This window comes from Pipistrellus hanaki (genome assembly GCF_964339955.1).
Source record: "Pipistrellus hanaki genome assembly, chromosome: 2".
NCBI lineage: Eukaryota > Metazoa > Chordata > Mammalia > Chiroptera > Vespertilionidae > Pipistrellus > Pipistrellus hanaki.
Genome location: NC_140504.1, coordinates 115,186,283 through 115,199,758, shown reverse-complemented (window position 1 = coordinate 115,199,758; position 13,476 = coordinate 115,186,283). Strand labels below are relative to the sequence as shown.

General features: G+C 40.0%; 1 protein-coding gene across 1 annotated transcript in view; it reads right to left on the bottom strand.

Moving 5' to 3' along the window:
* The window catches only part of FARS2 (phenylalanyl-tRNA synthetase 2, mitochondrial), a 481,250-nt gene that overhangs the window by 357,887 nt on the left and 109,887 nt on the right, over positions 1-13,476 (bottom strand). Inside the window, exon 4 of the mRNA XM_084873142.1 lies at positions 2,253-2,384. Coding sequence (XP_084729268.1) covers positions 2,253-2,384 — 132 coding nt within the window. The remainder of the gene's footprint in view (positions 1-2,252; positions 2,385-13,476) is intronic.

Here is a 13,476-nt window from a genome sequence, read left to right as displayed (position 1 = left end):
TGGATCACGAGAATTCTCGCTTCATATTACACAGTGTTTTACAATGTATAATACTTTAAAAAGGTAATAGCTTGTAAGAAAATATAATAAATTCAAAATGCAATGGGTATTTAATTTTAAAGCGTGCCTTTAACATTTATGTAAAATGTTTTTTGTACTCATTCAATAGAAACTTATCTGGTCACAGAGTAAAGCTAGCAGTAAACTATTGGTCCCAATGGGTTAATATGAGAACATCAAGACTCTCAGGGGTTAAGTAATTTGCCTGAAGGCACACTGCTGTCAACTGACAGAACCCAAACTCAGGTCACAAAACTTTTACGGTCAGGCTTCAAAATTTTAAGCTCATTCCTCAAAACTTTCATGCACAGGCCCTAATTTGCGATCTCTGTGCTCCCTCTTCTCTAATAGAGATCTACAAGTATTTGAAAAGTATCCAAGAAGCATTTGGCAGAGTGCAGGGCTTTCCCCAAAACCTTCCTTGGCAGAATGAACAGGAATCTGTGAGCTGACTAAGTCCAGGCCCTGCAGATGGAGGTTATCTAAGAGTAAGGAAAGGCCAGGTCTTTGGTCTCCCAGCCCAAATAATACAAACTCCTGAACTTCACTGCTACCTCATCTCTTCCATCTCACTCCGCCCTTATTCTCTAGCCCCATCATGTTATCTATGGTCTATCCACATTTCTTAGTCACCACAGGCTGCTCTTCTCCATTCTGGTATAGGAAGCCCTGTGACCAACCCTGAACCCAGTCACTGGCCTCCGACACCACAGAGCAAATGTCCTTCTACAGAAGCTAAGGGGGCTATAGGGGCAGAGTGCACTTTGCAGTATGCATCACTTCCACTCCAGTTACTGCTTATGCGATGAGCCCCTGCTCAAATCTCAACTGAGTTCCCAGAAAGAATTTATACTCTGAAAAAAATATTTTTTAAATTAAATTCAAATGGCGACTTAAATATTTTGTGATATAAAGATGCTTCTAAACAATTTTAATTACTGATTGTTGATAAATGACTTATCATTCTGAAACATGCTCATATTTTTTAGATCCAGGTATTCAAGTATTGTTCCACTGTATAAAATCCTTATCTATATCTATTTTTAGATGACTTCAAACCTGCTTCTAATGACACTTCTTATGAAAGAAAGCTTTAGACTGGCAAAAATGAATAGGTGACAGTAACTCTACCAAGTATAAAAAATGAGTATTTGTATATATTTAGATTAAAGGAATGTGTTTGCAAGATTTCCAATAAATTAATTAATTTGTTTCTTTATTATGTTTGTGTCTTGGTTGACTGAGATTTGGGGTTTTGTCTTGTTTTTATTTAAGCTCAGTGGATAGAGCGTCAGCCTGCAGACTAAAGGGTCCTGGGTTCAATTCCAGTCAAGGCACATGCCTGGGTTGGGGGATCGAGCCCCAGTAGGGGGCATGCAGGAGACAGCAATCAATGATTCTTTCTCATCACTGATGTTTCTATCTCTCTCTCCCTCTCCCTTCCTCTCTGAAAGAAATAAAAATTTTAAAAAATGAAAAACTCACAATTCTAAAATTAAGGTTAGAAATAAGCATTTTTATTAAGCAACTAGAGGCCCAGTGCACAAAATTCATGCATGGAGGGTTTCCCTCAACCAGGCCTGCACCTCTCCAATCTGGGAGGGCATGACACCACCTAGGCTTTTATTATATAGGATGGTCCATAGAGAAGAGCTGGAAAGATCTTTTCAAGTACCTACAATATATATAGAATTTAATCAGAGATCCCATCTTCTGATTTACCTTCAATTATTGAGGGCCTTTTAAGTATTTTTATAGTGTGTTTTATTCTATTTATCATATATCTGTTGAATTTAGGCATTATTCTAAATGCAATATGAACAATAAAGGATAATACATTAGCTTTGTTCTTAAATAGTTTGGAACACAAACGACACTTATATATGACATGCATCAAACATTGGCAGGGCAATTAAAAAGTAACATACCAACAAATACAAAATGAAGAAGTACAAATTGAACAGCAAAGTGCTAACAAGAAAGATCTCCAAAAATAGAAACAATTACAAAATTAAGTGTGAGATATTAAGTTCTTCCAGAGTTGATTGTCAGAAATAAGTCTGGAGGGCACTATGAGGAAGATGGTAAGGCTATCCCTACAGGAATATATAAATGAGTGTGTAAATAAGGTTAAAGGAGAGGAGAGTGGTCTTTAAGAGAGCCTGTAAATAAAATGTTGGAGTCTTTTCTACCTGAATTTACCAGTTGTTGTTCCATCACTCCACAGCCAAGAACTTCTAGCCATTCCCCATGGAAGTTGATCTCCATCTCAAAGGAAGGGTGAGTAAAAGGAAAGTAGCAGTCTACCCATCTAATGTCCAGACCTGCAAAGATGCCAAATAAAAACCGTGTTAAAGGCAGTCTGCCCATTCTTGGGATCAGATTTATACTTTGGCTAATGACACCAATTTCTACATTCTGAGTAAAACAAATAGCAAACAAATTAATTTGCACTATGGTAGGGGAGGCAATAAATCTTAAAACTTTTAAAGAAAAACTGGGTATGTCTCTTCCAATATGAAAAACACTGTGCAGTTCCAGGACTCTCTAAAGCCAAATCAATCTCCTGTCAAATCCCTGCAAGTACCTGGCAAATGAAAAAATTAGGTCAAGATCATGGAGAAGCAGGTAATTCTACTAGTTTCTATAAATGAAATGGCATCTTTTCAGAGCTAAAGTTAAATATTTTACTTTAAACTTGCACATCAACTATATGGCCAATATAGTTCAAACTTGCACATCAACTATATGGCCAATTTAGAATAAACCAATTCACTTTCATTTCCATAATTTTTAAATTAAAGTTTATGAGCTAATAAAAATTAAAATAAGATCACTGAATTTAAGAAAAACATTTAAAAAGTCAAAACTGTTTTCAACAGATGATTGCTAAACACACTTCTAAAGAAACAAAGTACATGCTAAATGGCAGAATGAATTTCTCAATAAGCAATCATATATGTAGTGCTTATGACAATTATATTATTATCTAACAAAGAAAAGACTAATGAATTCAAAGCAAAGTCTGCAAAGCACAGAGATTAGTAAAAGCAGAGAAATCAAATGAGAAGATGACCAATGTGAGAAACACACACAAAAGTGGGCAAATCACCTATGGTCTAGACCACATGTGTCAAACACAAGGCCCGCGGGCCAAATCCAACCCGCCAGGCCTTGCAATGTGGCCCGCACCGCGCTGTCATCACTGCACTCCGCTGTCAGTTTATGACATTGTCAGTTTATGACTGTTCAGTAAACCATTCGGCCTGCGATTTAGGCTGGATTTTAGATTTTGGCCCCTTCTCTGATTGAGTTCGACACCCCTAGTCTAGACCCTTTGCTCCTTTCACTTTGAGTAATGATCTTTCTCTTCTTTGAGGCAACACTCCTGATTGTGTTTCTCCATGGTAACATGTCCCTCTGTGAATCCTTTATAATAAAGAGGTAATATACAAAATTGACTCTCATGCCCCTGCACAAGATGGCCACCTCATGTGGTCAAAGATGGCCACTACAAGATGGCCAGCAGGGGAGCGTAGTTGTGGGAGACCAGGACAGCAGGGGAGGGAAGTTGCAGGGGACCAGGCATGTAGGGGAGGGCAATTGGGGGGATCAGGACTGCAGGGGAGGGCAGTAAGGAACAACCAGGCCAACAGGGGAGGGCAGTTGGGAGTGGCCAGACCTTCAGGGGAGGGCAGTTAGGGGCGATCAGGATGACAGAGTAGGGCAGTTGGGGGGGGGGGGGACCAGGATAGCAGGAGAGGGCAGTGTGGGGGACCAGGCATGCAGGGGAAGGCAGTTGGGAGTACCAGGCCTGCAAGGGAGGGCAGCTAGGGGCAACCAGGCTGGCAGGGGAGGGCAGCTGGGGGCGAGAGGGCCTGCAAGGGAGCAGTGAGGTGTCGATCAGGCTGACAGGGGAGTGGTTAGGGGGTTATCAGGCTGGCATGCAGATGAGCGATTGGGAGCCAGCAGTCCCGGATTGTGAGAGGGATGTCCAAAGCTGGTTTTTGAGCCTAACCAGCAGTTAGACAAACCCCAAGGGGTCCCAGATTGGAGAGGGTGCAGGCTGGGCTGAGGGACACTCCCAACCCAGTGCACAAATTTTGTGTACCAGGCCTCTAGCTTAAAATACTGTCTTTTCTCATCCAAGAATATTTGCATTTAAAATCTAGTAGAAATCAGTATGTGAAATAAAATAATAACAAAAACTGCTTCCATTTATTGAGCATTTACTATACCTCTACCATCTCATTACATAGATAGGGAGAAAAACTATTAGAAAGATCAGTGTCTTGCCCAAAGGTACACAACTAGTAAATGACTAAGCTAACCCCAGGTCTGCCTAACTCCAAAACTCCTACTCTTAACAATTAAAACATTTCCTGGCCCGTCAAAAAAGATATCTCAAGAATGGAAAATCAGATGAGAAGGGAATTATGAGACAAGGGGATCTTTCCTATGTCACAAATTACATAGAAGAATGTAGCTTTTCCTTTTATTGTTCTATTTATTTTCTAGTTCCCTGCTTTTTGAGGCAAGTGAATAACTGACTTCTGGTTAGAAGAGTAATACAATCTGGAATAACAGCAAGAGGGATTTGTACAGTGAACTGACCAAAGATAAGAAAAAAGGTCCCTACCAAGCTAGATCTGGCTAAGGTGGCAGATCATGATTACAAAATCTGAGCGGACAAGAAAAGCAGAAAGAGTAGATTTGGATATCAATTCAAGGTTAGGTCTTTAGGAAGTAGCCCGAGTCAAGTGTTCAAAGGACTTAAAGTGATGGATAACAGAGTTTAGATAACCTTGCTTTGATTAGCCTTTGACTGGGTGAGGCCAGATGACAAGTGACAGGAATGAAGAAATTGATCTTTCAGTGAACCTCAGGAGTAGAAAAGGAACTCTCCCTCTAATATAAATCTTAATGTTTTCCAGGTCACCTGAAAAGCTAAAAGAAGTAGAAACAGTATGCAAAGGTACAGTTCCTGGCACATTGTCTTGAAAAATTACTCCTAAAATTGTAAATAATTTTTTTCACTATACCTGAAGGCTCATAACTTGGTTTCATTTAACATAAAACCTCCAACAATTTCAACTTCTCATTTCTCTAGTAGGAAATCTACCTGCTGTCCCTTTCCCCCTTTCCCAGCTTTTTAAGTATGTTCCAGTACAATTCAAAATTGCTTTCTCAAGCTTTCTCCCAAAAGGTTTCCTTATACCAATTCTTTAGACCAGACAGTTAAACCCTAGTATATTTTTCTCCATTCAGCAGACATTAAAGAAAAGTAAGGTTATGTCTCTTTTCATCTGATTCCTAAGATGATATCTTATTTCCACTGAGCCTCTGTACAATGCACGGCACTTGCAGAGAACTTCAGCGTCAGCCGGTTTGTACCTAAAAGTGGAGCCTGCCTGAACTATATCCAAGCCACAGTGAGCAGAGGCAACTCAGCATTGCCCGAACTCAAATGCTTAGCTACCTCACTTTCCACAAGTACTCTGAGAACAACAAACCTCTCCAAAACAGAAAATGTCAGACACCTCAAAAAAACTGATTTAAAGTTTTGAAGTAACATGCTTACATTTTTTTTATTTGTCAATTTTAGGAACAAAGTAGAACTAACAACTATAAGCATAATTATTAATCTCAATCACGTTCACCTTGTTTATGTTTTTTTATAATTTTTTTCTTTTTCAATGACAGTTGACATACAATATTATATTCACCTCAAGTGTACAACACAGTCAGTAGAAATTTATATAACTTACGATCACTTCATTTATACTAAGAGGGATGTGTGTCTAGAGGAAAATATAAAATGATATGGAAGAACAACATTCACAGTACAGAGCCAGAAATGTTTTGGTTGAATGAAACCACACATAGGTCCCGGTGGAGGTTGGGTTGACAGGCAGGGTTATTTTGGGGAATCCAGGCCAATGGAAGAAAGAGGGTGGCAGCAGGTTGGGGTAGAGGAGAAGACCATGAACTGCAATCAGGCCCCAAAAACTTTAAGAGCTAAGGTGTTGAAACCGTCCATCAGAATTGCCCAAAGATGGGGCAGTGGAGTGTTAGGCCAATATGCTGGGCCTTTATATTCCTGCCACAACCAGCCCTTGGATCTGGGTAGCCCTAGAAAGGTCATGCCCTTTCACAAGAAGGCTGCCCAAAGCTGAGGCAATTCCCAAAGGAGCAGACAGTTGGAGGCCACCTGCACTCCCATTAGCAGGCTGCATCCCCATCCTTGGAGGGGACACTGGGAGATGCATGTCAATAATCACCACAAGCTTTTTTTTTTTAATATATTTTTATTGATTTTTTATAGAAAGGAAGAGAGAAGGATAGAGAGTTAGAAACATGAGAGAGAAACATTGATCAGCTGCCTCTTGCACACCCCCTACTAGGGATGTGCCCGCAACCAAGGTACATGCCCTTGACCGGAATCGAACCTGGGACCTTTCAGTCCGCAGGCCGACACTCTATCCACTGAGCCAAACAGGTTTCGGACCACAAGCTTTTTATTGCTTTTAAACAAATGTAAAGAGACACAACTTGCTCATGGTGACACACTAGCCAACAGCAGATGATCACAATCCATTTCTCCTTCAAAATACCGTATTTTCCGGCGTATAAGATGACTTTTGAAACAAAAAAAAGTCGGTATTCATCTGTTTGAGGCAAATGCTCTATAAAAGGGAATTGCAATGATTAGTAATGAGACTGTGCCAAAGAAGGGTTGTATAAAGCTAATCTAAGTGCCAGGAATCCTAAACCCCTACCTTAGATGCTGTGAAAGAAATGATATGCCAAGTCCTATATAATAAAAGGTTAAGATGCAAATCGACCCAATGGCAGAATGACCAGTCACTATGACACACACTGGCCACTAGGGGGCAGATGCTCAAGGCAGGAGCTGTCCCCTGGTGGTCAGTGCACTCCCACAGGGGGAGCACCACTCGGCCAGAAACCAGACTCATGGCTGGTGAGCACAGCAGATATTGCAGAAACCTCTCCCACTTCTGCCTCAGCGCTAAGGATGTTTTACTGCCATCTTAGGCCCCTGATGAATGGGCCTTAGCCATTAGTCAGACATCCCCTGAGAGCTCCCAGACGCGAGAGGGCACAAGCTGAGCTGAGGGATCACCCCCAAGTGCATGATTTTAGTGCACCAGGCCTCTAGTTTATCTAATAAAAGCCTAAGCAACCTTTATAGTGGAATGACCAGAACAACCTCTCACTATGATGTGAACTGACCACCAGAGGGTAGACACTCAATGGAGGAGCTGCTCCCTGATGGTTAGTGCACTCTCACAGGAGGGAGTGGCCACTCAGCCAGAAGCTGGGTTCCTGGCTGGCGAGCACAGTGGCAGTGGCAAAAGCCTCTCCCACCTCCACAGCAGCACTAAGGAGCAGCAAGCTGAATGGAGCAGGCAGGCCGTAAGGAGCAAGGGATCCCAGATTGCAAGAGGGATATCTGACTGCCGGCTTAGATACCCCTCAGGGGTATCAGGCCTAAGACAGCAGTGGGACATCCCCTAAGGGGTTCCGGACTAAGAGAGGACACAGGCTGGGCTGGGGACTCCTCACAAGTGCATGAATTTAGTGCATCGGGCCTCTAGTATGGTATAACACAGGGGTCCTCAAACTTTTTAAAGTGGGAGCCAGATCACGGTCCCTCAGAGAGCTGGAGGGCCGGACTATATGAACTACTAATTCCTACTGTAACACCTCGGCTGCGCTCACTGCCCAAAAAACCTGGCGGGCCGGATCAGACTCCTCTGCGGGCCGCATGTGGCCCGGGGGCCATAGTTTGAAGACCCCTGGTATAACATATAGGAGAAACAATTTAGAAATGTTAGAAATAACAGAAGATTCCGCGAGCATAAAGGTTGTTTTATTTCTAATTCTAAACTGATAACTTCTCTTGTAACAGCCTTAGGATGCTGATGCAATTGAAATGTTAACAGAAAATATTAAACTGCTTTGAGAGTAAAAACAAAAAAACAAACAAACCTGAAACAGCTATAATAACAACAAACTGCCACAAGGAAATAATGTGTTCCAATTTTTAATTTTGCTTTCCAAGAACAAAGAAATACAGCATTCATAATTTTTTAAAGTGAAAAGCTGAGACAAACTTATAAAAGTAAATATAAAAAGACTTGCTGAATAAATTTGAAGCCTGCTGAGGCAATTCCTATTCATTAACTAATTAAAGAAAGATTGGATTTGAGCTTTTAAATGATCTTTGGTACCCAAAATGTAACTGAATATGATGTAACAAATAGGACTTTACCGCAAACAAGTGATAAGGAGTCAAAGAAAGGGGAGAGTCAGAAAGCAATACCACCAAGGAAGAGGTCCAATTTCTTAACATCATAGCATTTATAGGCTTCACAGCCTCGGAAGTACTATTTAAATTGTTTCTTTAAATCCTTTCAAAAGAGCTAACCTCTAACTTGGGCTCGGAAGTCAGACCGCCCAGACTAAAACTGTCTGAAATACTTCCAAGCTGTGTGATCTTTACTGGCACTGTGCTTCACTGTGTCTAGTTTCCTTCATTTACAAATGGAGATTAAACAATACCTACATCATAGGCACAGGCCAAAACAACAACAAAAATGCTTATAAGAGTGTTTAGCACAGTGTTTGGCGCTGTTATTAGCCCTATTATTGTCATCATTATCATTATTATTATTCATCTAAATGGCATGGGCAATATTTGTGCCTAGACAATTCCACCAAGACATTTTTCAAAAACCATCACTCCCCCACCACCAATATAAAACACTGAAACGACACACTGAAATGCCTTCTGTAAGAACAAGGTGCTTCTCTTCAGAGCACAGAAGACACAGCCCAAGCATCTAGAGGGAGCTAATGTTCAGTGTGAACAAACATTATGAGAGCGCACAGCACATATTTTCTGTAATATATTCCCATCACCCTTATCCTATATAATAAGTCTAATATGCTAAGTGTCAGTTCGTCCATTCAACCAATCAAAGTGTAATATGCTAATGATATGCTAAGGCCACTCAACCACTTGCTATGACGTACACTGACAACCAGGGGGCAGACATTAGACTGGTCAACCAGTTGCTATGTCGTGCACTGATACCCAGAAGGTAAATGCTCTGACCAGTAGGTTAGCTTGCTGCTGGGGTCCAGCCAATCAGGACTGGGCGAGACAGGCCGGACATGCCCTGGAGCCCTGCCACGGTCCCTCCCAAGCTGGCCAACTTCCTGCATCTCTCCTGAGCCCTGATAGTGCATCGGTGGGGTCCCTCAACCTGGCCTGTACTCTCTCGCAATCCGGGACCCCTCAGGAGATGTCAGAGAGCCAGTTTCGGCCCAATATCGCAGGCCAGGCTAAGGGACCCCACTGATGCATGAATTTATGCACCAGGCCTCTGGTAGTTTATAAAATGAACCTCAGTTGCCTTCCCACCTTCTTAGTATCTGCTCTGAGAAGCATCTTAGCAGGTGTTACAAACATGCATATACATGGGACAAGCTCACCCACCCTTGCCAACAACTGCTCCATCAGAAATATACTCAGCAAAGAATGCACAGGGGCTAGACGAAGATGTGCAGCTAATGCATCTTTAAGGATTTCCAGGGTGTTTGGCTACAGTGTGTATGGGGTTCAAAATGATCTCATCGCTAGAAAGAATAAATAAAAGGCTTTCTTAACAGGTAGACTTTAGTGTATATGAACAACATATCTCTATTCTCCAAACATGAGATTTTTTACTTTAATGCCATTCCACACAAAAAGGGAAATTTGAAGTTTATAAAATAGCAACTCTGATCTGTAATGAAATATGAAACCTAAAAGTCTAGTATTTAAAAAATAAAGTAAACATATGAAGTAGGGACACCATAACTTCATTGCCATTTCAAGTTAAGATTGTTAATTCTTAACCATGGGCATGAAAAATCATATACCATAGAAATAGTTTTTTATAAGGAAAACTGCTATCTGGAAACTGTCATCTCAATGCACAGTTTTGAAAGCTATTCAAATTCAAATATTAAAAATAGTAACACAGAAAAGTTCAGGACCATATTCAGAGAAACATATATCCTCCAAGCCCCTGGTAATGTTTTATAATCTTTACTGGGCCTAGCATATTATATACATATCTAATATAATTGCTGGTGCTCAGAGAGAATGTAAGGGCCACCCATCAATACCAACTGGACAGCTATGCCATAATCTGAAATAAAGGTACATTTCATTACACAAAATTAAGAGAAATCAGCCATAAATACTGTCTTTGACTGTATTACTATTCCTTCATATGCTTGCTGCTTTGATTGCCTTGTCATAATTTTCTTTCCCTTCCTTTGTTTCATATTAACACATTTAATATTTTCTTTGTAAAAGGCATCTTAGAAAGTTAGAAAACTGATGTCTAAATCACTAAATGACCTGTTAAAGATTTCAGAGTAAATGGATGAAGGAGAACTTTAATTTTTCTATTTCCACACTACTGTTTTTCAGTGGTCGTGAGATTTAGCTTTTAACCATTTTCTGGCCTTTCTCCGCTTCCTTTCCTCATTCCACCAGGATCTACAGCTTCAGGCTTGTTCTCAATGACTAGTGTCAGCTCTGGAGCACACTGGAGGAGGCCCCTCTGTTGTGTGCTCCTACAACACACTATTTCCCTGATATAGCATTTGAGGATCAGGGCTCCTTGAAACGTATTCAATATTGTGATGCCTTCAACGTAGTGGAAATCCAGTGGTGATTCCTGCTCAGAAAAGTAAAAGCCTACCCCAAAAGAGAGCTCAGATGATCCCAAAAAGGCATCTACTCCAGTACTCAGCATGAACTCCAGGAAAGGACCTCTGAGCTGACACTAAAAGATAAGTCAGAATTGGCCAGGTGAAGGAGGTGATGGTGCTAAATGGAGGTGTGGTGGGAGGTGATGGCAGTGGGGGATGAGGAGGAGTGAGGCTGTGAAAAATAACAAAGAAATAAAGAAACCAAAATACTAGTTATTAGTGAAGGAAGCTACCTGTCTATCTAACTCTGAGGTAGTTTCTAAGCCTTACAAACAGCAAATCATTTATGACAGAAATGTGCATAGCAAGACACAAATAAGGAGAGCTCTAACAAATCTCTCCATAAATTGACAATGAAAACATTTAAATAAGCCTGAATCTCTCCATAAAGCTACAAGATATTAAATTAAACACTTTCTCCCCTAAAATATAGAAATACTTTCTATCAAAACCTGCTTCAAAAATGACCTGAACAGTACTAGTATAATCTATCTCCCTGCACTCCAATGTTAACTAGATGATACTACTACTAAAAATATAATTCTTTCCTTTTATCATGAAAGTAAAGAGAAACTGGCTATAATAAAATTTTCACATCAGTAATATCTATCTGAAATCTATTTCACCATTACATTATAACATTTGAATATGAAACATTTCAAACCAAGAGACATAAATAGAAAACTGCAAATATCCATGCACCCACTATTCAGTTTCATCAATCATAACATTTTTCATATTTAATTTACCTTTTTTTATTTTAATAAAATTCTATGAACACACTTGAAGCCTGGTTTGTACTTCTTTCCTAATACCATTCCTCCATCTCCTAGAAAAAAACACCCACTAGCATGCAGCTGATATACTTTTTAAAAATGTGTATATATTAGGTCTAGTAATAATTAATGTCATTTTCTAATACTTTTTTAAATCGAATTTATTTAAACAATACAACAAAATTTAATCAACAGTATAGTTGCCGTTGTTTTCTACTACTTGTGCCCAACGCTCAGGAAGCATTTTAATCCCTCTGTTGTAAAATTCTTGTGATTTTGATGCAAAAAATTCGGTCAATGCATTTTTGGGGCATTTTTCATTATTAAATTTTTTTCCAAGAAGAAAGTTTTGCAAAGAACGAAACAAATGGTAATTGGAAGGGGCAATATCAGGAGAATATGCAGGTTGAGGGAGAACTTCCCATTCCAATTGGTGCAGTTTTTCAGCAGTGATTCTTGCAGTATGCGGTCATGCGTTATCGTGGTGAAGAATTACGCCCTTCCGATTAATCAGCGCGGGTTCTTTTTCTCTTAAAGCTTGGGCTAACCTTTCCAATTGGGCACTATACACTGCACTTGTAATGGTTTGGTTAGATGGTAAAAGTTCATAATGAAGAATTCCTTTAAAATTCCACCAAACACACAACATCACTTTTTTCGCATGCAAGTCAGGTTTTGGCATGGGCTGCGGAGCCTCATTTTTGTCCAACCATTGAGGCCACCTTTTCAAATTAACATACAGCACCCATTCTTCATCTCCGGTAACAATGTGCTCTAAAAACGGCAAACGGTTTTGACGAGAGAGGAGCGAACTGCAAATTGTGACTCTTTGATTACGGTTGTTGTCGGTCAACTCATGAGGAACCCATTTTCCAAACTTTTGGACTTTGCCAAGTGCACGCAATTGATTGGAAATTGTTTTCTGTAAACAATTTAAAGTTGTCGCAAGCTCTTGTTGGGTAATTTGAGGATTTTGCACCAAAAGAGCATGAAGAGCTTCTTGATCAAAATTGGACACACGGCCTCGACCACTCTTGTCATCTAACGAAAAATTTCCCTCACGAAATTTCTCAAACCAACGCTGGCATTTTCTGGCGCTAACTGCATCTTGACCAAGAGCACTACAGATGTTTTTTGCAGCCTCACTTGCTTTTCTTCCTAACTGGAACTCGTAAAGCATGCAGTGCCGAATATGCTCTTCATCCGCCATCTTCTTAGCCCTAGTTTTGCAACAAAAACCAAACCAAACACAAACTTTTTCAAGCAAAACTTGTTAATTGCACTTCACACGTTCTGTAGATACCACGTGTTTGAAGGTTATGTCAATACAAGTCAACGCCAAGCAAGATTTTAAACGAATGTTGAAAAACGGCATTAATTATTACTAGACCCGATATTAAAAACACATAGGGTTAGTTAGTGATTTCTTAAATATTACATGAACTATGCATTTGAGAATATAAACATCTAGATATTCTAACAAGTCTTGCTAAAACCTTAGCAAGGGCACCAGAACTTAATAAATTATAATTAGAATTCTTTTAAATACACATTTCAGTTCACAGGTAAGTAGGGGAACCTGAAGGTGTGAAAAAACAGGTGAATCAAGAGTGAGTACCTGAGTTCCAGCTGCGGTTGGTAGCTGAGACACAGGACCAGGACTTTGTACTACATCAGTTTTTCTATATCTTTGTCAATATTTACAAATGTTACATTTTAAAAGATATTTCTATATATGAAAAATGGCAAAGGATAGCTAATAGTAGATTTCATTTGCATTCCCCTGATTACAAATAAGGGTGAGCATCTTTTTAGATATTCATTAGTCCTTTAGCTACATCATTTG